General features: G+C 36.9%; 1 protein-coding gene across 29 annotated transcripts in view; it reads left to right on the top strand.

The window, feature by feature from the left end:
• Window positions 1–22134, top strand: part of ddhd1a (DDHD domain containing 1a) — a 48809-nt gene that overhangs the window by 12916 nt on the left and 13759 nt on the right. For 16 of the 29 annotated variants that reach the window (XR_013800002.1, XR_013800006.1, XR_013800007.1 and 13 more), the window contains 5 exons: window positions 8145–8273; window positions 9931–10078; window positions 11699–11808; window positions 12077–12183; window positions 20116–20378. Coding sequence is in view for 8 of the 29 variants with exons in the window: in XM_079633061.1 (XP_079489187.1) it covers window positions 8145–8273; window positions 9931–10078; window positions 11699–11808; window positions 12077–12183; window positions 20116–20378 (757 nt within the window). In the remaining 21 variants the exon portion in view is untranslated. Of the gene's footprint in view, window positions 1–2418; window positions 2515–8144; window positions 8274–9930; window positions 10079–11698; window positions 11809–12076; window positions 12184–20115; window positions 20379–22134 lie in introns of all 29 variants that reach the window. The other 13 variants (XR_013800001.1, XR_013800003.1, XR_013800004.1 and 10 more) reach the window with 1 other exon arrangement.

Below are 22134 nucleotides of genomic sequence, written 5' to 3' on the forward strand. Positions count from 1 at the left end.
AGGAGTGATTGCTCTCTATAAAATAGCATCTGATTTATTGAATCATTTAGAAATAGACCATGTTTACATGCACATCATTTTCTGATTACGTTCTGTGTTTTAGTTATGCTTTTATTATATTAAAAGTTTGACATGCTCCACAGCTGTTGGAAGTTTATATATAATATCAGCACATTTTTCTGATATATTCTTTTATGAAAATACTGGAGATATTCTCCTTGCCATTTTTTTCACTGCATATTTAGCAAGTCATTTAATCAACTTGTTCAGTCTTCTTCATGTCACACAGTGGCTTAATCTACTTTAGGTAGTTGTTAACGTTTACACAATGGATGCATAATTGGAATATGACCAAATAAGATTAATATAGCAATATTCGAGTATCATAGCATATGTTGAGCTTGTAAATGGTTGAAGCATCAAAAACAACAGCTCCCTTAAACACTGCATTGATAAAAGACCAATTGTTAATATATTTCATGTTCGAGATTATGCAAACTTTAAATCACTTTGTCTGCTGTCATGTAAATTATGTGTTTTCACTTTTCACCGTCTTTACTTTAGCAACATTTATTGTTTTGAGACCTTGATGATATGAGAAATGTGTCCTGGGTTATATCACATGCTTTCACATTAAAATCCTTTAGAAAGACCCCTATAAAAGACTCAGCGCAAGTGAGAAGAAGGATTTTCATGTGAAACTTTGCTTAAGTGGCTGTGCTGTTGGAATAACAACACAATATGATGGTATTACTTGTATTTTGAGCTGAATATTACACTCTCAGAAAAAAAGGTACAAAAGCTGTCACTGGCACAGAAGAGAACACCCTTCAGAAGGGTTTAAAATGTAGCATTTAGGTACTAATATGTACACTTTTGGTACTAATATGTACACCATTGGTACCAATATGTACATTTTTGGTACTAATAATATGTAAAGTTTTGGACTAATATGTACTAATATGTACACTTTTGGTACATATATGTACACCGTTGGTACCAATATGTACATTTTTGGTACTAATAATATGTAAAGTTTTGGACTAATATGTACTAATATGTACACTTTTGGTACCAATATGTACATTTTTGGTACTAATATGTACATTTTTGGTACTAATATGTACACTTTTGGACTAATATGTACACTTTTGGACTAATATGTAAATTTTTGGTACTAATATGTACACTTTTGGACTAATATGTACTAATATGTACACTTTTGGTACCAATATGTACATTTTTGGTACTAATATGTACACTTTTGGACTGTACACTTTTGGACTAATATGTACTAATATGTACACTTTTGGTACCAATATGTAAATTTTTGGTACTAATATGTACACGTTTGGACTAATATGTACACTTTTGGACTGTACACTTTTGGACTAATATGTACTAATATGTACACTTTTGGTACCAATATGTACATTTTTGGTACTAATATGTACACGTTTGGACTAATATGTACACTTTTGGTACTATGTACACCGTTGGTACTAATATGTACACTTTTGGTACTATGTACACCGTTGGTACCAATATGTACACTTGGTACTAATATGTACACTTTTGGTACTAATATGTACACTTTTGGACTAATATGTACTAATATGTACATTTTTGGTACTAATATGTACACGTTTGGACTAATATGTACACTTTTGGTACTATGTACACCGTTGGTACCAATATGTACATTTTTGGTACTAATATGTACACGTTTGGACTAATATGTACACTTTTGGTACTATGTACAGTGTACACCGTTGGTACTAATATGTACACTTTTGGTACTATGTACACCGTTGGTACCAATATGTACATTTTTGGTACTAATATGTACACTTTTGGTACTAATATGTACACTTTTGGTACTAATATGTACACTTTTGGTACTAATATGTACACTTTTGGTACCAATATGTACACTTTTGGACTGTACACTTTTGGACTAATATGTACTAATATGTACACTTTTGGTACCAATATGTACACGTTTGGACTAATATGTACACTTTTGGTACTATGTACACCGTTGGTACTAATATGTACACTTTTGGTACTATGTACACCGTTGGTACCAATATGTAAATTTTTGGTACTAATATGTACACTTTTTGTATTAATATGTACACTTTTGGTACCAATATGTACACTTTTGGTACCAATATGTACACTTTTGGTACCAATGTGTACCTTTGAGGGACTATTATGCACTCTTTAGGTATAAAGGTGTACCTCTACAGTGACAGCTTTTGTACCTTTTTTCTCTGAGAGTGTATACAGTACAACACAGTCTGGTAGTTGTTTTTTATTCAAACTCCTAGTTTGTGTGTTCTGCTGATATTGTGTAGGGTGATGGAGAGGTGTCATTGCCAATAACGTGACCATTGACTGTTTTTGGTTTGTTAGTTCTCTCCCACTTCCCCCCATTCTACCTCCCCTTTCTATTCAAATGGAGCGGATATCAGACGAGTGCTAAATGTCACAAGCGAAAGCGATGTCAAGGTACTACAGCCCTCCGTTTTTACTCCTTGTAGATGCTCATTCTCCTTTTCCGCCTTTTGCTCAGTAGAAACCCTCCCATTAGTTGTAGTTTCATAAGAGTGTTGAAGTGTACTTTTTGGCTCTCATGTTCCTTGAAAGTGCCCACTTTTCCTATTTTCCCTGCTGTATTTCCTTATTGTGTTACTATTCTTAGAATCTGATGTTTCCAAAACACTCAAAGCAATGTTTTGGATACGTACAGTGTGTCAACCGTTCTTTCAATTGTGAAAAATGACAAAGTAGGATTTAGTTTCACTCAGAAAATTCTGGTAAATTTCACACATAATTACAAAGAAATGGCAAGTAACACATTGAATTAAATAATATTTAATAGTAACATAAATAGTATTTTCTTGTAAAATGTATTCCAATAATCTTTGTTTTATCACAATGAAGTTAAAATTGACAATTGTTATTTTTTTATGGAATATTGCTGTAGAAAGAATAATCCATGATTGATGATTATAAGAAATGATTTGTGTTCACAGGGACAACAATCCCTCTCTTCCAGCAACCTGTCACTCATATAAGATCTCAGCAATTAGCTAATGACAATAAATTAATACATTTCTGATAGACAAAATCAAGTCCCACTCCCACCCTTGATATATATTTTTTGATTTGATGCCGTTTAAACCGGAAATGCGTCACAATACCAGAGAAAAGGCGATTGCAGTTCTCGTTTCATGCCGACTCGACATTATTTGAGGAATCATTCCTTGAGGCTTTAGTTTGATCAAACACCACTAATAATTAACGTGAGAAAATAAAGCCATGCTTCACACATTTTTCACGTTGACTCTTGCGTGTGTAGCTTAAAGCATGATATATGACCATGCAAAATAGCACTGCAGGCTTGTATAACATTATTAATGGAATATTCCTAATCATTTTTTCATAATTACACATACAGAAATATATGTTGTGTTAGGTCAATTACCTTTGTCGGCAGTGTATAGTAGACACACCCGTCTTGACAATATATCCTATATATCGCTCATCCTGCATTAATTGATGATTAACATTACAGACGTCGACCAATTAATTTACAGACAATTATCCTAAAAACTAATCCTGTCCGTTTGATATGCTGCAAACTGCCTCATTTTAGATCAGATTACAGTCATTCGGTTTAAAGAAATACACGAACATTCATTACAATGGAAACATGTTTACCAAATCAATTATTTGATGTGACTCAAAAAAAAAAAAGTAATGTGATTTTGCCTAAACAAGTCATGTGACTTCGAAGACTACAATTACCTCCCAGCTGCCAGACATGCTGTCGCTCTGTCCCTAATTTTATGCAAATATGAGATTTTTGCGACTGTTTTGTCTTTGTTCTATAAGCCGCATGTAATTAATTATAGTGAACAAAAAAAAAAGAACATTGAACTTGAACTTTCTGGAAGTGACGATTTTGTTCTCTTGAACAAACGCTCCTTTTATCTGCAAATTATAATTTTTTTAAAGATATTCTGCTTGTTCACAGAAATGAAATTCCAGCTTGGGTGGAACCCCGGATAGAGCGAATCATAACCTTTAAAATACATGTAGAAAACCTTTCGACGCTTAAAAATCCCGACCGGCTGCCTTTTGACACGAGCCCGCTTAGCCTTAGTTGGCTTCGTAATCCCTCCGTTAAATTGGTCCTGCTCTAATGCGCACTTCTCCTGTTACGCTGCACATATAATGCAACATGTTATGTTCAGAGGATGTTTTTCTTTACAATATCATCTATTCCATAATTCATGAGGCCCTCGACAGCCATGCTTATATCATTTGATCTTTATTCGGACCCCTGAGTACCTTTAGTTCGGCTCCTGGCTCCGTAATGGGCTTATGTTGTGTATGTAGGTCAGTAGAGTAGCACTTCATGCTTTCGTTGAGTTTTCTCTGGGAAACGGTTAGTTCATGAGTCTTCAAACACAAATATGTTGATCCTCTTACAATAGTGCCACACGAGACCCAGCGAGTAAGTCAATTATTCAGCCGATTCTTGGCCTTTTTTAAGATTATTGTCACTGCTTTGGCACAGGAACACAATTAGTTTGTTGCACTTTGTGTCATTTTTTTTTATTATTATTGTAAATTTTGTGTATATTATGTTTTCTGTTGTGATTATTTTTGTCATATTGTATTGCCATATATGTATTTATTATATATTGGCATTATATTAGCCTTTCTCCTCTCTAGATATTACCATCTGCATCAGCCATTGGACCAAAATATAGTCGATTACTGTTAAAATTTTTTTTTTCTATAATAGCAACTTAAATTTTTTATTTTAAGTTATATTTTAATAAATCCATAAAACAGTGGATTTCATTTATGTCAGTAATTTAGCTTAAAACTAATATATTATATAGACTCATTACATGTAAAGTGAGATATTTTAAGCCTTTATTTGTTATAATTCTGATGATTATGGCTTACAGATTATGAAAACCTTTTCTCAATATTCTAATTTTGAATTTGGGGTTTTCATAAGCTGTACGGCATCATCAAAATTATAACAAATAAAGGCTTGAAATATCTCACTTTGCATGTAATGAGTCTATATAATATATTAGGTTCACCTCTATTAATGTTTGGTTCAAAAATGTAAAATCTTTTATCGCCTTGTTATTGTTATGATATATGTGATTATGAAATGTCATTTTGAAGGCTCAAATTTGATACATGTGTGTCTGTCAGAAAACTCAAGGCTGGCTTTATGGCCCCTCTGTCCTCTGGATGCCCTCACTTACACCGATGAGATTGATCCAGGGACATTCACTTCACACCAATCTATAGATCCCATCAGTGTGAAGGACTTCCTGTTAATGTGAACAGTCCTGTATTTCGGCATGATGCTCTAGTCCCCCTTTGTTTGCTTTCCTATGGGGATCAGCTTTAGACACCTGTGCACAAGAGCAGCTCTGAGTACAGACTCGTTCTTCACTCACCCTTCATAATGAACACCGATCAAAACTGGATGAATTTAGAAATGTGCAAAATTAGTAGTACTTAACTTTGTACAGTAAAGGAATGCTTTGGTCCAGTACAGCACACCTGTGGCATGCCGTCAGTTACCACAGATAATCATTTCCAGTCGTTCCTCAGTTTGTAAAAAAAAATGCTATTATGGTAATACACTTATGGCAGATATACCGTATTTTCCGGACTATAAGCAAAGAACGTATATTGACAAGAAGTGAAAGCCAATAGAACGTTCCATTGCAACACCAGCGCCCAGCAGCAGCCCTACGTTTCCGCCATTTTGGGGTGAAAGAGACTCGGCAGTCCACTACTAGTGATGTCGTTCGCGAAGGAGCCAGCTCTAAGAGCCGATTCTTTGAAAAGAGCCGGACTTCCCATCACTATCCACTAGCTTCTTGCTGTCGCTATGGCAATATCAGCTGCTTTATATATATAAAAAGTACATTAAAGATCAAATCCTAACTGAATGATGACAACATATAATAACGTACAATCACTAGACTAGTGATCATCAAATCCCGTTTAACAGTTTATTTCACAGACTTAGACAAGTCTTCTTTTCCCCACAAAACCTTCAGTTTGGTTTGACATTCTTTGAAGTTCAAGTATTAGCATTTCAAATACTGAATTAATACCAATATATAAGTTGCATGCCATAAAGGCCAAATTTACCTGTCAGGGTCTTTGGGAAACCGATGAAAGGCAAGATTTGTACTGCACTGATAGTTTTTGCAGTTTATTGCCGAGCACTGCTTTCTTTTATTCCACTTGGACTTCGTTGTCATTCTGTTTGTTTATGTGTAACTGTTACGGTAACTGTTATCTGTGCTGTTGTCCAGTAACTCCAGTTGGAATCTTCACCCCAAAATGGCGGCCGCGCCACCTAGTGGCTGGTACCCAGAAAGCATCAGAGTTTCGCCTCTTGTTTTTCTATACTCTTTGCTATAAGTCGCTCCGGAGTATAAGTCGCACTGGACTATAAGTCGCATTTATTTAGAAATTTATTTATTCTATTATTACAGAACAACAGCTGAAGGTGTCCGGCATGTTAGCGTAACACATTAACAGTTATTCAGCTGCACAACAGCACACAGAACATATACCTGAGGCTGAATAGACTAAACTAACATTAGCCAGCGAGTCCAACAAGTTACCGGTAAGCAAGTTCACCAAGCTCCCGATCTCATCCCACAACACTGAATATATTGAGTTCTTCCTCGGTGTCGCTTCTGAACAACTCCGCCAACTTGAGCGCCCTCTCGCGGCTGTAGACGGTAATGTTTTCTCTTGGTTCATCTCAGTCAGTATAAATACATTTTTATATATAAGTCGCACCTGATTATAAGTCGCAGGATCAGCCAAACTATGAAAAAAAGTATGACTTATAGTCTGGAAAATACGGTACTTAGCTACAGGTCCTTGAAAATGCTTGAAATTATTTTGTGCAAGAAGTTTTCTGGAAAAAATTTCCATATCATTCCCTGAAGTCCGCTAATGTTATTTCACCAACACTTCGTGGCCTATGCACACTAGCTGATTTACGTTAGTTACACGCATTTACGCGTTACGTTAAGTGTTTCCCGTTAAGCGTTTTCGCAACTACTACGATGGTTCCTCAACCTTTCATGCAAAATTTAATATCAGATAATTTTAGAATGGAGTATAGGATGTACCGAATATTCTTCAGTTTTATGCAAAACAGAAATACGACAAATAAAATATCAGATCTCTGTCATATGGCCAAAAATAACTGCAAAAAAAGAAGCTTTTTTGCATAGTTGTGCTTGACGCATAAAAAACTAACAATGTATCTTACGATGTAACTTTGCTCTCACTTGAAGTGTGTCCCCACATTAAGTCCTTGAATTTGAGGGTATTGGACCTGGAAAGTCCTTGACTTTGAAGTTAACCAAGGTGTGGGAACCCTGTGCATGGATGGAAAAAGTGTTCAGTTGAATGAAGTAAACTTTAACTGTGTGCCTCGTGCAAAATTAATCTGTACACTGAAATAAAATAACCAGAACATTAACCCCGTCGCGACAGCCTTGCTTTTTTTCTTATCCGTGCGAAAGAGACTCAAATAACTCCAATATTATGTGTAATACTTAATTACACTTGTATGACAAATATTTTAATAATAGTATTACACTAATATAAGTGACCTATCAAGCACAAACTGAGGGATGACATTATTTTTTGTGGTAATCAAAAATATGCCACGGAGCCGGGAACATTTTTCATAATATAAAAAAAAAATGCACTGAGAATTGAACGATTATATTCATATTCAGTATGTGCAGTACGAAGCAGGGCTGCTCTTAACATCAGGTGAACCTTCGCTGATTTACTCCACTAGCCAGATTCATTTCTCTCTGCTTGTAAGGGAGAATGACAGGCGGCTTTTCAGTGTGCTCTTTACGAGATACTTTCCTAATCACTATCAGTCTTTAAACGCCTCAAATCAGGCCCTCGGAGACCCGGACATGTCTGTGCACTGAAAAGCACGGCTTCCCTTCAGTTGTGTGTCATTCACTCTGTACTGTGAACTGTGGTGTGTGTTACTGTACAGCCATGTCAGTGAATGTAATGCATGTTTTGTTATCCTACAGCCATTCACAGTCTGCAGTTGAGCCGCAGTCATGTGGACTGGTACAGCGACGACGAGGTGTATCTGTACAGTGACGCCACCACGTCCAAGATCGCTCGCACCGTCACACAGAAGCTGGGCTTCTCTAAAGGTGAGGGGGGCCACTGGAGCTGTCGTCAATCGTGTGTGTGTGTGTGTTTGTCTGTTTCCCTTTGTCATTATTATGCGTCTCTCTCTGCAACTGTATTTTAGGATAATGTCTGAAAAATGATGTTTAAGACTATCCAAACACATGGACCTCCAAATACTTTTATCAGTAAAGAGCGAAAGCTTTTCTCATATGGAGGAAGCATGTTTTTGTGTCCAGAACATTTTTAATATCTAGTTATCTTTTCATAAAAAAGTAATGTGTATGGAAGCTTGTTTTCACCACAAAATAAACCATTTTAAAAGATAATTGCGACTTTTTATCTCACAATTATAGGGCTGGGTACCGAGTCTCGATACTTTTTAGGTACCGACCGAATTGCCTCGATGCTATCGAGTATCGAAAAATGACATGTTGTTCGGTTCCAGATTTCGATACCTAAGGAGTTAACTCGTCAACGTCAGTGCTCAAACACATACTGGTACATATGAAATGCACAACGATCAACAGGCTAAAGAACACTTATACAGGGAACTTTTTCCTATGGTTTAAACATACCATTGTTACGATTTCCTGATTGGTCTAGGGGAGGAAAGCAACAGCAAAAAATGGATGGTGGTGAAATGAATGTGCAACAGCATGAAGCCACCTCGTCTCCAGACCCAGAATCGCTTCCCAATAACCACATAAGTATCTCATTTAAGAAAGTAGTTTTTATTACAAATTAGGCAAAAGAAAAAGGGGGGTATTCGATTCAGAAGGAGGGATTGCCAAAACAACAAACAGAATCAGTCTAACTCCTTATCAACCAAACTACTTAAACTAAAAGAAAAGAAAACAAGAGTACAGCAAAATAAGCTAACTCCCTAGCTAACATAAACAGGAGAAAAATCAAGTTCAAAATAAATGGCACCCACCTCCCTACTAACCCCCACAAATCAAGATAAATAATAAACTAACAAACTTCAAGTAAACCAAGAGGAAAACATGAATTAAATCATACAATAAATAACCATTGAAATGAACACTCACTGAGTGATCAAAGAAAAGAGACTACAGAGAGAAAACTACCACAATAAGTAGTACACAAAATGAGGTAGAGATAAACAACACGATCCACTACTTCTTCAACAACATCATCAAGTCTGGGGTTGAAGACAAGACATCAAATCTGTTGCACTCAGTCAAGCCACCACCAACACAGCTCTGATGATGGTTGCCGTTTACATAGGCTGCCTGGGTCCCAGTTCGCCTACTTATACTACAACCTAAAAGTATGTACTCTTTTTGTGAAGAAAAAGTATATACTTTTGAGTGTGTAGCAAAAGAGTAGGCAAGCTTTGGGACACACTACTTCGTCATCTTTAACGGACAGATCTGTCGCGTGCATCCTGCCAGTAAACTACCCTGTCAATCATCTTGTAGACTATCGCAAATACCGTTGACTCGAAAATTCCGCTGGAATTTTGCATCATCAACGTACGCCTTTGTTATTGTAAGAGGTTATAGCGACCCCTAGCGGCAAAAAATATTACATATTGTAGCTTTAAGTATCCAATTCCAGAATTGGAGTCGATTTTCGATTCCCAACCCTAGTTGCATCAAGAGTCCGTGTCCTTCAGCTGTGACTGTATTAACGTGTGTCCTGTGATTGGCTCAGCCTCCAGCAGCGGCACCAGACTGCACCGCGGTTATGTGGAAGAGGCCTCGCTGGACGACAAACCCCCTCAGACCACACACATTGTGTTCGTGGTTCATGGCATTGGACAGAAGATGGACAAGGATCGCATCATCAAAAACACTGGCATGTGAGTCCTCAGGAGTGCTGTTGAAGTCTTCAGGGAGATGAGCTGTAGTGTATTCATCTGTGCAGGTTCATTAAAGATATTCAGAGCTCCTGGTTGACTCCTAAAAAGTGACCAAAAGTGATGTCTGGTCAAATTATTTTTCAAATATTATTAAAAATATGTAAGCTCATTGTATAGTTGTGCTTAAAGCCAATTGTTTTATTTGTGATAATGCAGTGAAACGTAAAATTGTGCCGACATCATTTTTGGTCTGGCTGTGTAATACAAAGAAATTATGAACACATGCAAAAATAACTGATTATGTTGTAGTGAATATATACTTTTTCCTGTGAGCTTTTTCTATGCAAGTAAAATAAAAATAAAGTGCTTTTTTTTTTTTTTTTTGCCAAATCATTTTGTCAGATAAATAACTTTGTTTTGTTCTTCCCATGTAAAATTTTCCTCATATTTTGATTGTTTAATCAAACTTGTAGGGTCATTAACAACAAAAATCCCCTCTGGTTATATAGATATAATACATTTCTATATGAAGTATGGAGTTGTGAAATGAGAACAGCTGCATAGTACTGATGTGTGTGTATGTATATATATATATATATATATATATATATATATATATATATATATATATATATATATATATATAGAAACTATAAAATAAAACGATTCGTGTTTGTTAAAAACCTTCTAGTGATCATCTCTGATTAATATTAAATTGGACAAGTGTCTATTTTCAAAACTAATAGCATGTTAAGCTGCTTATCAAGTATTATTTATATACTACAGTAGTCAACATTTGAAGTGGGCGATCAAAAGCTTATATTCAAAGTAGGCCTGTAACGATTAATCGCGATTAATCGAAATCCAAAATAAAAGTTTGTTTACATAATAAATGTGTGTGTATTGTGGATAATTATTTTGTATATATAAATACACACACATGCATGTATATATTTGAGAAATATTTGCATTTATATACTGCATATATATTTTTATATGATTTATATTATATATAAATAGAACTATTTTATATATAAATAACACATTTTTATTAAATATATACATGCATGTATGTGTATTTCTATATACAAAATAATTATACACAATACACACACATTTATTATGTAAACAAACTTTTATTTTGGATTTCGATTAATCGTGATTAATCGTTACATCCCTAATTCAAAGTTATACATGAATTTTGTCTTAGGACAACTTTGATTATTTTTTTTGATCCACTTCAAATGTGGACTTCTGTAATTTAGTATTAAGTAATATTTTGAGTGGATTTTATTTGTATTCTATTTCAATTTTAGTTTGTTTTGTTAATTTTGTGCTAAAAATGTGCTTTTATTAGTTTCATATATTTTTGGCTTTAAATTATTTTTTATTTTAGAACTTCAACTTCTAGTTTCCAAGGCAACATTTCTAATTTCCCCCCCCCCCCCCCCCCCCCCCCCCCCCCCCCCCCCCCCCCCCCCCCCCCCCCCCCCCCCCCCCCCCCCCCCCCCCCCCAGCTTTATTTCTGTTAACAGTTAATAATTAGCCTTCAGTTACAACAAGCATTTGTAAATGGCACTGAAAGTGTGTGTGTGTGTGTGTGTGTGTGTGTGTGTTCAGGCTGCGGGAAGCGGTGCGTAAGATGGAGGAGAAGCACTTTACTGAGCAAACAGAGGAGCATGTGGAGTTCCTGCCGGTCGAGTGGCGCTCGAAACTGGCTTTGGACGGCGGTAAGACCGTAAAACCACGTGTCTGTCTGCGTTCACTCTCTGAACAGCTGCTCTTATCACACACACGCTGTCCTTTTACCTTTTGTTCACAAGCACACACACAGTTTTATATGATGGCAAGAGAATATAATCTAGTTCATCCTCTCAGCTGAGCAAACACCGCAGCTCAAACAATGCCGTGCATTAACGTTAATAACGAAGTGTTGAGTGAGCTGTTCAATCGTAGTCTGTGTTCATATTTTAAGAGCGTTTTCCTCTTTACATGCAGACACCGTGGAGTCGATCACACCAGATAAAGTGAGAGGCCTGAGAGATTTACTCAACAGCAGTGCCATGGACATCATGTACTACACCAGCCCTCTCTACAGAGACGAGGTGAACCACATCTTACGCTTCATTCCTCCTTACATTTGCTCATTCATTTTCTCTCGCCCACGGAGTGGCAAAAAGAGTGAATTTTCAGTGTGAATGTGCAAAAAAACACGTCTAAAAGAGGGGAAGAGCTTTGCGATTGACTGTAGAAATAGATTTGACAATAAGTCTGAGGTATATTTTTACAGACTGCTGAAAGCTACAGAACAGAGAAACAAATATATCGCTGCAATTCATAGAAACGACTGGACTCCAGGCAGAGAACGCTGGATTTGCAGTTACCGTTTTGTGTCAATATGCTGATTTTAGGGGTAAAATCATACCATATATATTGTATTGTTATATATTGTATTTCATCAATTAAATATTTACCATCTTATATTCTGCATAATTGGAAGCTTTTTTTTAAAAAAACGACAAGTTTTAGGGCTGGAAGATATTATTTATATATATATATATATATATATATACAGTGTTTCCTCTAGGATTTTTTCCAGCTGTGGTGGCAGGCCCATTTCCCCAGGGGGAGGGGGCGTCGCCATGAGTGATATTCCCATGGGCCACGCCCCCTTGCCCCAGATGTTTAAACCTCCCCTATATTATAATTAGGGATGGGTATCGATTCAGATGTTCCAATTCGATTTCAGTTCGCAAGCTCTCAATTCTCGATTCGACTCAATGAATATAGATTTAACACAAAACCTATATTTATAAAAAAGAACAGTGAACATAAGTTTACGAGTGGTTAATTAATAAAAAGAAATTAAGAGCCACAAAACAGTATATTAAACTCTCTAAAAATGTTAGGTACACTTGGGTACATTAAAACAGAACCCAACCATATACAGATGGTACTCAACCAGAATGCCTATTACCGCCGCGACAGGCACCGCGGCAAAACTACCGCGGTAAAAATAATCCAGTCGCATTTCAAAGTCATTCGCGAAATGACCGCCAGGTGGCGCAGAGGGACATTGTGCAAAACAGCAATTGCCGTATTTTGAAATGTAAGCGGGGTTAATGTCAATTAACAGATGAAATAGGCTACTATAGAACATTGTTTAGGACAGAAAAATAGAATCATAATTTAAAAATAGAGACGAGAACAATATAGCCTTTATTTGTTGGGAGCAGCGTGATAAAATAATAATAATAACAAAAATAACGAACAAAAATAAATTAGGTGCAAAGAAGCTGATTATTTGTTTACTATTCTATTGAGGAATGAGACGAATGATGAGCGCTTCTGTGGAACAGATTGGATAAACCGGGCATTTCTAATTGAGTAAATTCATGGCCGAGTGGTAGAACTTACTAGAGGTCGACCGATTCATCGGTTTTGCCGATTAATCGGCACCGATTGTTGACTGGTGGAACTATCGTTATCGGCAAAAATATATACCGATAGTTTTTCCTGGTTGCGTCCATTGCTGGAGCGGCTGAGAAGCGCGCGCTGTCATTCATTACACAGTGTAAGAGCTGAGAAGCGTCTGCTGGCATGATGCTGTACAAGAGCGCCCTCTAGAGGTGTAATAAAAACTCGTGCCTCGTGTTGTTTATTTCGACACGTGATGCTGCGTGCTGCACTGAGAGCACATGCTGCGTGGAGAGCGCTGACATCAGATGCGCGTTTAAAGCACCGACAGCTCAGATGTATGTATACAGTACATTGTCATATCATTATAAAGTGATTAATTTGTTGACTAAATGCTGCATTAGTAGAGAAAGAACAGCACGTTTGTATGTTTGTTTGCCTTCGAGGCTGAGAGGACGCTAACATTAGTAGTACCTCAAGCGTTAAAACACTGACAAACATAAACGTAAGTCCGACCCGAATGTTCAATGTCACAATTGTTACCTCTATATTTGCATTAGTTCATATCCAGCTGGTCACTTTTATGCATTAAATATGCAGAGAAGTTGCATATTTAAAGCTAGAGACGTAAGCAAACTGATATGTTCATACAGCCGACAGAAACACAAACGAATCAGAAAAGCATTCGATTTCGGTTATTTATTTATTTTTTCATCTTCACTTTAATACAAATTTTGTTACTTTTTTATTAATTAAGTTGGCTTGAAAAGAACAGTTAAATAGTTAAATTTTGAATGTAACTGGTTTTATTTGTTATTTAGAGTATTACTTTTTGTTTCAGTTTGAATGAATGTCTTTTATTGACTTAAATATTTATTCACATTTATATATTTATTTCATTTAGCATGTTTTCATGGTTCAATACAGTTTTTTTTATTTTTATAATAAAGTTCAGCACTGTTTTACTTGGAGTGTTATGTTTGTTTTTATCCAGTATAAATTTTAAAAACTATCGGTTCATTAATCGGTTATCGGCAATATGGCCCAACCTAGCTATCGTTATCGGTAAAATCCACTATCGGTCGACCTCTAGAACTTACGTATCGGTCATTTGAATGACACAGGTTCGAATCCCTTACAAACAAAGATTATTGTACATTTTATATTAGCCTATTAATGCATTTCATAGCCTATTATTAATGCAGACAATCAAACAAACAACAATTTTGTATACAGGATAGCCTTTTTTTGGGGGGGTTCCTATAAAGAGTTTGTAAAACATGGTTTTAAGCAAGGTGCGATTTGCCAGGGGGACGGGGATTTCCTTCTGGTCTAAACATCCCTGCTTCTGCTGAATTATTTTAATCCCCCGTCCCTCCACAGTAATCAATGCTATAAATTACTTCACCAATAGACCATTTAAAATATATAATGTAAAGATATGCAACAGGCACGTTTAAACGACAAACAATAAAATCAGAACCAGTTTCAGTTCATGGTTCCAGTGCCTTATGCATGCACGGCTTTCAAAATGTCACAAAGCGTTTTGAGATTATTTTGAATGAAATATTGAAGTTTATAATTAAGTAGCCTATTTTGGCACACCACGCCGAGTGGCGCTATCCATTGTTCTAAAGTCGGGTTTTATTCTGGCATGTTGAATTAATGTTCGGCAGACTCGGCTGCGCGTTCATTTGGATTTATTTTTCTCATAACAGACAGCTATAATAACTTAGGCCAGTTAGGCTACTCCGTAGTTTTTTAGTCATACAGATCAGAGTAGAGTAGCCTACATCGTTCAAAACTGTAAACTTTTATTCATATTCAAACTTTTATTCAAAAGTAGCCTATCTGTCGTCTCTGTCTCCGGGAACTGCGCGTCACAAAAATGAACCGAAAGCCACTTTCCTCCGCTCAGTCACGATAAGAAATCGGCTATGTCTAAAGCCTTTACATGTCTAAATATTTAATAAATGTTATCTGATTAGGTAATCGTATGAAACCGAGAGGTGCAGAGGATCTACTCAAACTAGCTATTATGTGAGCGCTTCCCAATGATGAACGGACAAGGGTGAAAATCTCGCTATAATTAAATGTAGTCTAGGCTAAATCGCCCTGAATTAAATTGTAAAAATAGATCCGATAATTTATTTGTCGAAATGTTGCGATATTGTTTCATTTAAGTTCATAATTATTATATAAATGTTATTTAGTTTAGCAGCAGCAAGCACTGTGGTTCGAGATTTATATATAAAATAATAATAATAGCTAATTCACAAATCGCGCACCCTGGTTGTAAGGATCCAAAGATCCCTGTGGAATTTAACATTGAGTTGAACATTGTATTCATGACAACAAATGAACATGCGTTTGAACAAATGAACATGAACAAATGAACATGCGTTTGAACAAATGAACATGAACAAATGAACATGCGTTTGAACAAATGAACATGCGTTTGAACAAATGAACATGCGTTTGAACAAATGAACATGCGTTTGAACAAATGAACATGCGTTTGTATTTAGGTTTGCTTGGAAAAAGCTTGCCCAAACCGATGTAGTGTTTTATTTCTTCAATTATTGAAATAATTAAATGTTTAGTAATAAACTTATATGACAGAAATATTAGCCTACTAGCCTACATGTAGCCTAAATAATTTAATTATTTCATTATCAACACTTTACTAGCCTAATGCTATGTCTAGAATGAAGTGTGAATTACGACTTCTCTTTGTTTTGAGTCGGTCTCAGACTCAGATCGCCTGTGGGGGGTTGGGGGTTCAGGAGGTGTTAATGTTCTGTCTTTCATATGCAGAGTGAGTCTGATGACCAGGCAAAGGCAAAAGACTTTTAAAGATAAATCTCTCGATGTGTCCAAATGTAGGCCCTTAAATTATAAATATTGTAGTTTTATGTATTGTATTTAAAGAGGTCTCACACACACTTTCAGTTGAAGTGTTCAATCCATTTGTTTCAACTGGTTTTGTATCATTTTAACATGTTTGAGCAGTGTGTTTGTCAACAATCTGGCATTATCTAAACATGAACTATCGACGAAACGCGTTCTTGCCAACTAAACGAATGCGATGAGCAGCAGATACAGAGCGCTTTTAATCTCGATCCACCTCGTTTTATTGTACGGTGAATCATTTGTTACAGTTTTTTTTCGTGATTTGTATGGATGACACACAGCGACATCAGTATTATCTGTATAATGGGGTTTTACCCTGAAATCTCGTTTAATGTCGAGAGAGACCCCGGCGCGCGCAGTGCAGGGAGACTAAATAAACTAAAATAAAAGAGATCCAGCGCGAGAGAAGCAAAGACAATCTTAATTTATGTTGCTTTGAACTATTTTCGTTTTGTAGACTAGCCTACTGTTTTAATTGTTTATTTAGCTGCAATTTATTTGGCAATACAGATTTAAAATGTCGCAAGAATAAGATTCTGTTTCTTACTTAATAAACTCTAACTCGATGCAACCCTGTTTTAAATAAATAAACTGCCCCCGACACTTTATTTAAACCTTGAAATGTCCAGGATCTGTTTTTAAAAATTTCTTCCTTTGCTATGGCGGGTATCAATTGTCAGTCATCTCAATTTCGTGGATGATTCACAAAACAATAATTTAGCAGATTAAAGATAGCTTCGTCATTTTCATTTCCTTCATCAGTTTTGTCGTCTGTGCAGCGGCTCTGGAAAGTAGCAAATTTATGTTGTAATGTGCCATTGATAATTAAACAAAACGCTTGACTTCAATAAACAGTTACCTATCTAAGCATCAAGAATGGTAAAACATTTAACGCTGTCAGCCAAAGCTAGTGAGATTCGATCTCGCATCGCTTGAAGCTCCGTGAAGCTCGTGCTGGTGCGTTGTCCACTGCGCTACCGTCGGTCCGCTGATAAGACGTTGCTTTGCAAAGCCTCATTGATGTAGCCTAATATTTTTCTATTGCAATGTTTTGTGTTGAAATGTTTTCATTATTTATTAAATGTATTAGGCCTACATTTAATTTCAGTCTTGTGATTATATGAATTCATTTAACTACATGTTTAACTTGAATTGATCTGTTTTAACACATTTCAATCACTCTCAATAAACCGCGGCGCGGCGGCAGATTACGCAATAGAGAGAATAAACTGACACTTTTCAAAGTCTGTGATTGTAGCGCCTCTTAGCGGTCAAAGCCAGCAAATACACCCCCGCAATTTTACCGCCTCGGGAACGGCGGCGGTAAAAGTCTCATTCTGGTTGAGTACCATCTGTATATCAAATGCATACAATGAATAGACAGGATTTTGATGCAAGATGAAAAATCGATTATTGAAAAAGTCAGAACAGTCTCATGCCTTGATCAAACAGGATCAGGTTATTTTATGATTAAGATAAAACAAAAATAAAATCTCACTGCATTAGAATAACATGGAGGTTGCAAGCCTATGAAGTGTAGGAAAACTAATACTGGCTTTTGGGTGATATATAAATAAATATGGGGGAAAAAATCGATTCATAGCCTTTGAGAATCAATATTGAATTGACTACATTTAAAAAAAAGATTTATTAGAAAAATAGTTTTTCTAGTTATAATATGAAAGGTTCCAATTTACAGCGGCAAAACGATTATGCGCATCCCGTGTGCCAAATGATGCACTTGAAGCAACTCGAAGTCACAGCGTGCAGCGCTTCACATTGAAAAGTTAAAAGCACAAAGTGAAGAGATATTTGATGCACATGCATTGCTTACTGTATTATAATTTATATCTATGCAACAGTTTGAGCCTTTTCTTTTTAACAGTTTAAAATTTCAGTTACAGTGCGCATGAATCACAATTCATAGTGCTCTCTACTCCAATGCTGTAATCTAACAGAACTAACGCAATAAACTCCAGCAAGATAAAGTCATTTTATGCAAACCATAGACCTTTATCTACAAATAAAGTATAATAATGTGAACATTGATCTTGGAGAGTGTCATCGTGTTAAGCCCGTTTCACACATACTCCGTTTGCAGTGCGTTTGCGGTGCGTATTTTTTCCCGTACCCATGTTAACAGCGTAACCGAACGCGATGCGCTGTTTGAGTTCTGAATGGAGAATGACTGAAGAGAGATGAGTTTCCGTTAACTTTAACTTAACGACTTAAATATTCATTTTTACCTCACATTATGCTATCGAATGACTTTAGAAGTCTTGGAATATAGTGTACGAAAACTTTATGGTGCTTTACAATGTTTTTTATGCTTTTAGTGGGGCTTAACATCGGACCTCACTGAGAAGCTGCAGCCGTGGCGGGAGGATTTTTGGTGTGGCGGCCCACCACGGCAGAATGAATGTAGCGGAAACACTGTGTATATATATATATATATATGGGCTGTCAGTTAAACTCGTTATTAACTGCGTACATTTTTTTATCGCAAGTTAACGCCTAGCAAACTTTGTCGTTTTTTTCACATGCTTTTGCAACAACTAGTAACGTTATTAAAACCACCACACCGGATCTAGCTAGACCAGAAACAAAACAACAGGCACGCCGCACACACTTGTTTGCGAACTGGCCAAAGAGTGGACGAGAAGCGCAGCGCCGAGCCGCGTCTAGCACAACTCGTATCGCACATCGGACGAATTTTAAATACGAGGCGCTGCGCTTCTCGTCCGGTGTGCGAACCTCTTTAACGTTACGTTTTGAGTGGATGAATGATGAGCGCGAGACGACGAAATGGATGCCAATAAGATTCTGAATGGAAAGTTTACTTTAAAAAAGTTGCCGAATGGTTCAATTGACAAGACCAAAGTGATCTGTGTGTTGTGTCGTTGTGAACTGAGCTGTCATCGCAGCACGTCCAGTCTAAAAGCACACACACACACACAGCTGATGCGTTTCTACGCCCACTCGTCAATATCAGTAACGTCACCTCGTCAGTATTTCTTTCACCCTTTTATTGATGGACAGTCTTACATTGTGTGAGAGATTATTTACTCCAAGTGAGAATGTTAGTGTGAAATTGAACACAGTATATGCCAATGATGTTTTCAATAAAAAAACATTTGCACAAAGCAAGCCGATCCACTTTCCATGTTGATAAGAGCATTAAAATGAGAAAAAATAATGGGACAAATAGAAAATCAAGAGACATTTAGAATAGATAAAAATGTGCGATTAATCGCGAGTTAACTATGACATTAATGCGATTAATCGTGATTAAATAGTTTGACAGCCCTATATATATATAACATTGATATAAGTAATCACATGGATTTAGACCTATATTGTATTTATATAAAGCGTTCACAGGAAAATTTGCTTTATATATTTCCCCGGCGTCGAAATCAATCACACAAAAATATCAGGAAACTCGATTCCTGCTGCATGTCAATATCCATGATCACTGGATCAGTTGTAAGGAACACTATATCGAGTCCAACCTTTACCTTGAACTCATAATCGTTTGTTTTACTCGCGTTTTCACAGTTTCCGCTGTTAAACCCAGTCACGCAGCAGCTCTTCTGCCACTGAGGAGTGTGTTCCTGCGGGAAAGGGACGTCAATGCATATATACAGCATAGCTGACCAATCAAGTGTTTTGTTTATATATATTTATGCTAATGTTCATCCTTGCAGATCACTAAAGGTTTGACGCAGGAGCTGAACCGCCTGTATTCTCTCTTCTGCTCACGAAACCCTGAGTTTGAGAGGAAAGGCGGGAAAGTGTCCATCATCTCGCACTCGCTGGGCTGCGTGATCACCTTCGACATCATGACGGGCTGGGACCCGGTGCGCTTCTGTCTGCAGGAGCATCACGATCAGCTGCAGGGGGAGGAGCTACACTGGACGGGCTACGAGGAGCGCCTCCTGCTGGAGGAAGTGCAGCTCACCAGACAAAGGTGCCGCCGGTTCACACATCTAAGATCATTTAACCCTCTGGGGACTAAGCCCTTTTTGGTCCGTTTTCTCTATTTTTACATTTGGGCTTATAAACCATATGTAATGGAGATGGAACACCATGTGTTTGGTATCTATGGATTCAGAAGACCCTAAGCTAACATAAGCATGCATGTAATGTGTTTATATAGGAAGTATGTGTGAAAAATGTACAATAATCGAGAGAATTTCAAAACCGAAAATTTGATTTTTGTCATTTATTACTGAAAATCACACCTCACACAACAATAGTGAACAGTTTTTGAACCAAAAAAATATTTGTCAAACCCTTTGCTTGACAGCCATTTGCAATTGTTCATTCAAATGTGTTAAGAACAATGAAATAAGGAACTTTTTTTACAAACAGTCCCAGGCGTGAAAAAGCGGTCTGCTTCGAACTAAATGAGACCTGCTTGCTCTGAAGAACAGACACACTCACAACCTGGCAGATTTCCTTTCCACTAACTGTTCCAGAGCTTGTTCTGCCGTAAATCTTACTGCTAGCCATCATAACAGTGCTAAAACAATACAATAATAATGCTATTTAAGTTATTCTGTCTCTCTCTTATATAGATCTCTGTGCGCTCTGTAATACTCCGCTCCGTTCGCTATCTGTCTCATTCTCCGTCCACATGACGCTGTTTGTTTGTACATGTTGAAGGCTACAGAGTCCTCTGATTGGCTAGAATACGTCATGGTAACCTTCCTCTGATTGGGTAAAAAAAAAAATCCTCCCAGCGGCAATTTTTCCATTGGTGGAGTTTGCCTAACAACATCGATTTCATTGGCCTTTTTATGCAGTGGTATTGCGCAACAGCGAAGCGTGTGTATAATACAAACGGGACATCACTGTTTTCAGCGGAATCTGAGGAAGACGGCAAAAAAGACCGCACCTCTCTATCATTAATAGTTTTGAAGATAATTGCACATTTGTAAAAGTATGCCATTTTGGGCGGTACCGCCCAATTCGTCTCCAGAGGGTTAAAGCATCCTCATGTGAAGTGCAACAATTTATATATAGTTCTGTTCACAATTGTTTCATAGCAGCGTTACGTTAGTGTACATTTTATTGATGAAACTAATTTTGACTTTTTTTATGACTAGATGACATTAGCATCATTAAACACTAGCTGTGACTATCATCATGCATTATTGGTGATGAGACTGACAAGACTATAATGTAGTTAAAAGTCCCCCTGTAGTCAATCATTTTATTTGTTAAAACTCATCTTTGATCAACAAAATGACATTTTTAAACGTTTTTTTCCTTGAAAAAAAATTATTCATGCCTTTAAAATATCTTGAATGTAACTCGACACCCTTGCCTCATTTAGTATACGCTGTACCGTTAATATGCTAATGAGCCCCGCCTCCACTCACTCACTCAGAGATCCACTGGTTGACGATCACACGTTGATCTGATTGGTTACAAGGTAGTGTGTGACGTCAGAAACACCAGCGATTTCAAACCGTGTTTTTGAGACTGTCTTTGTTAAAAAGAGAAAATACTCAGCAATGCTGTCGACTTATGAATTTACACATGATTTGCGTTAAAGCAGATTAAAAACACCACGTAGACGCATAAATAACATTAAAAGCTTGACTTTCACCACAAGGGGGACTTTAAAAGGATATATTTTCTTCCCGGTGATTTGCTACTTATGTTTGCAATCTGGCAACCACGCTCTCTCTCTCTAAACTGCAGAAAAAGCATAGATC

The sequence above is a fragment of the Phoxinus phoxinus genome (genome assembly GCF_949152265.1).
Source record: "Phoxinus phoxinus genome assembly, chromosome: 13".
In the NCBI taxonomy this organism is placed as follows: Eukaryota; Metazoa; Chordata; class Actinopteri; order Cypriniformes; family Leuciscidae; genus Phoxinus; species Phoxinus phoxinus.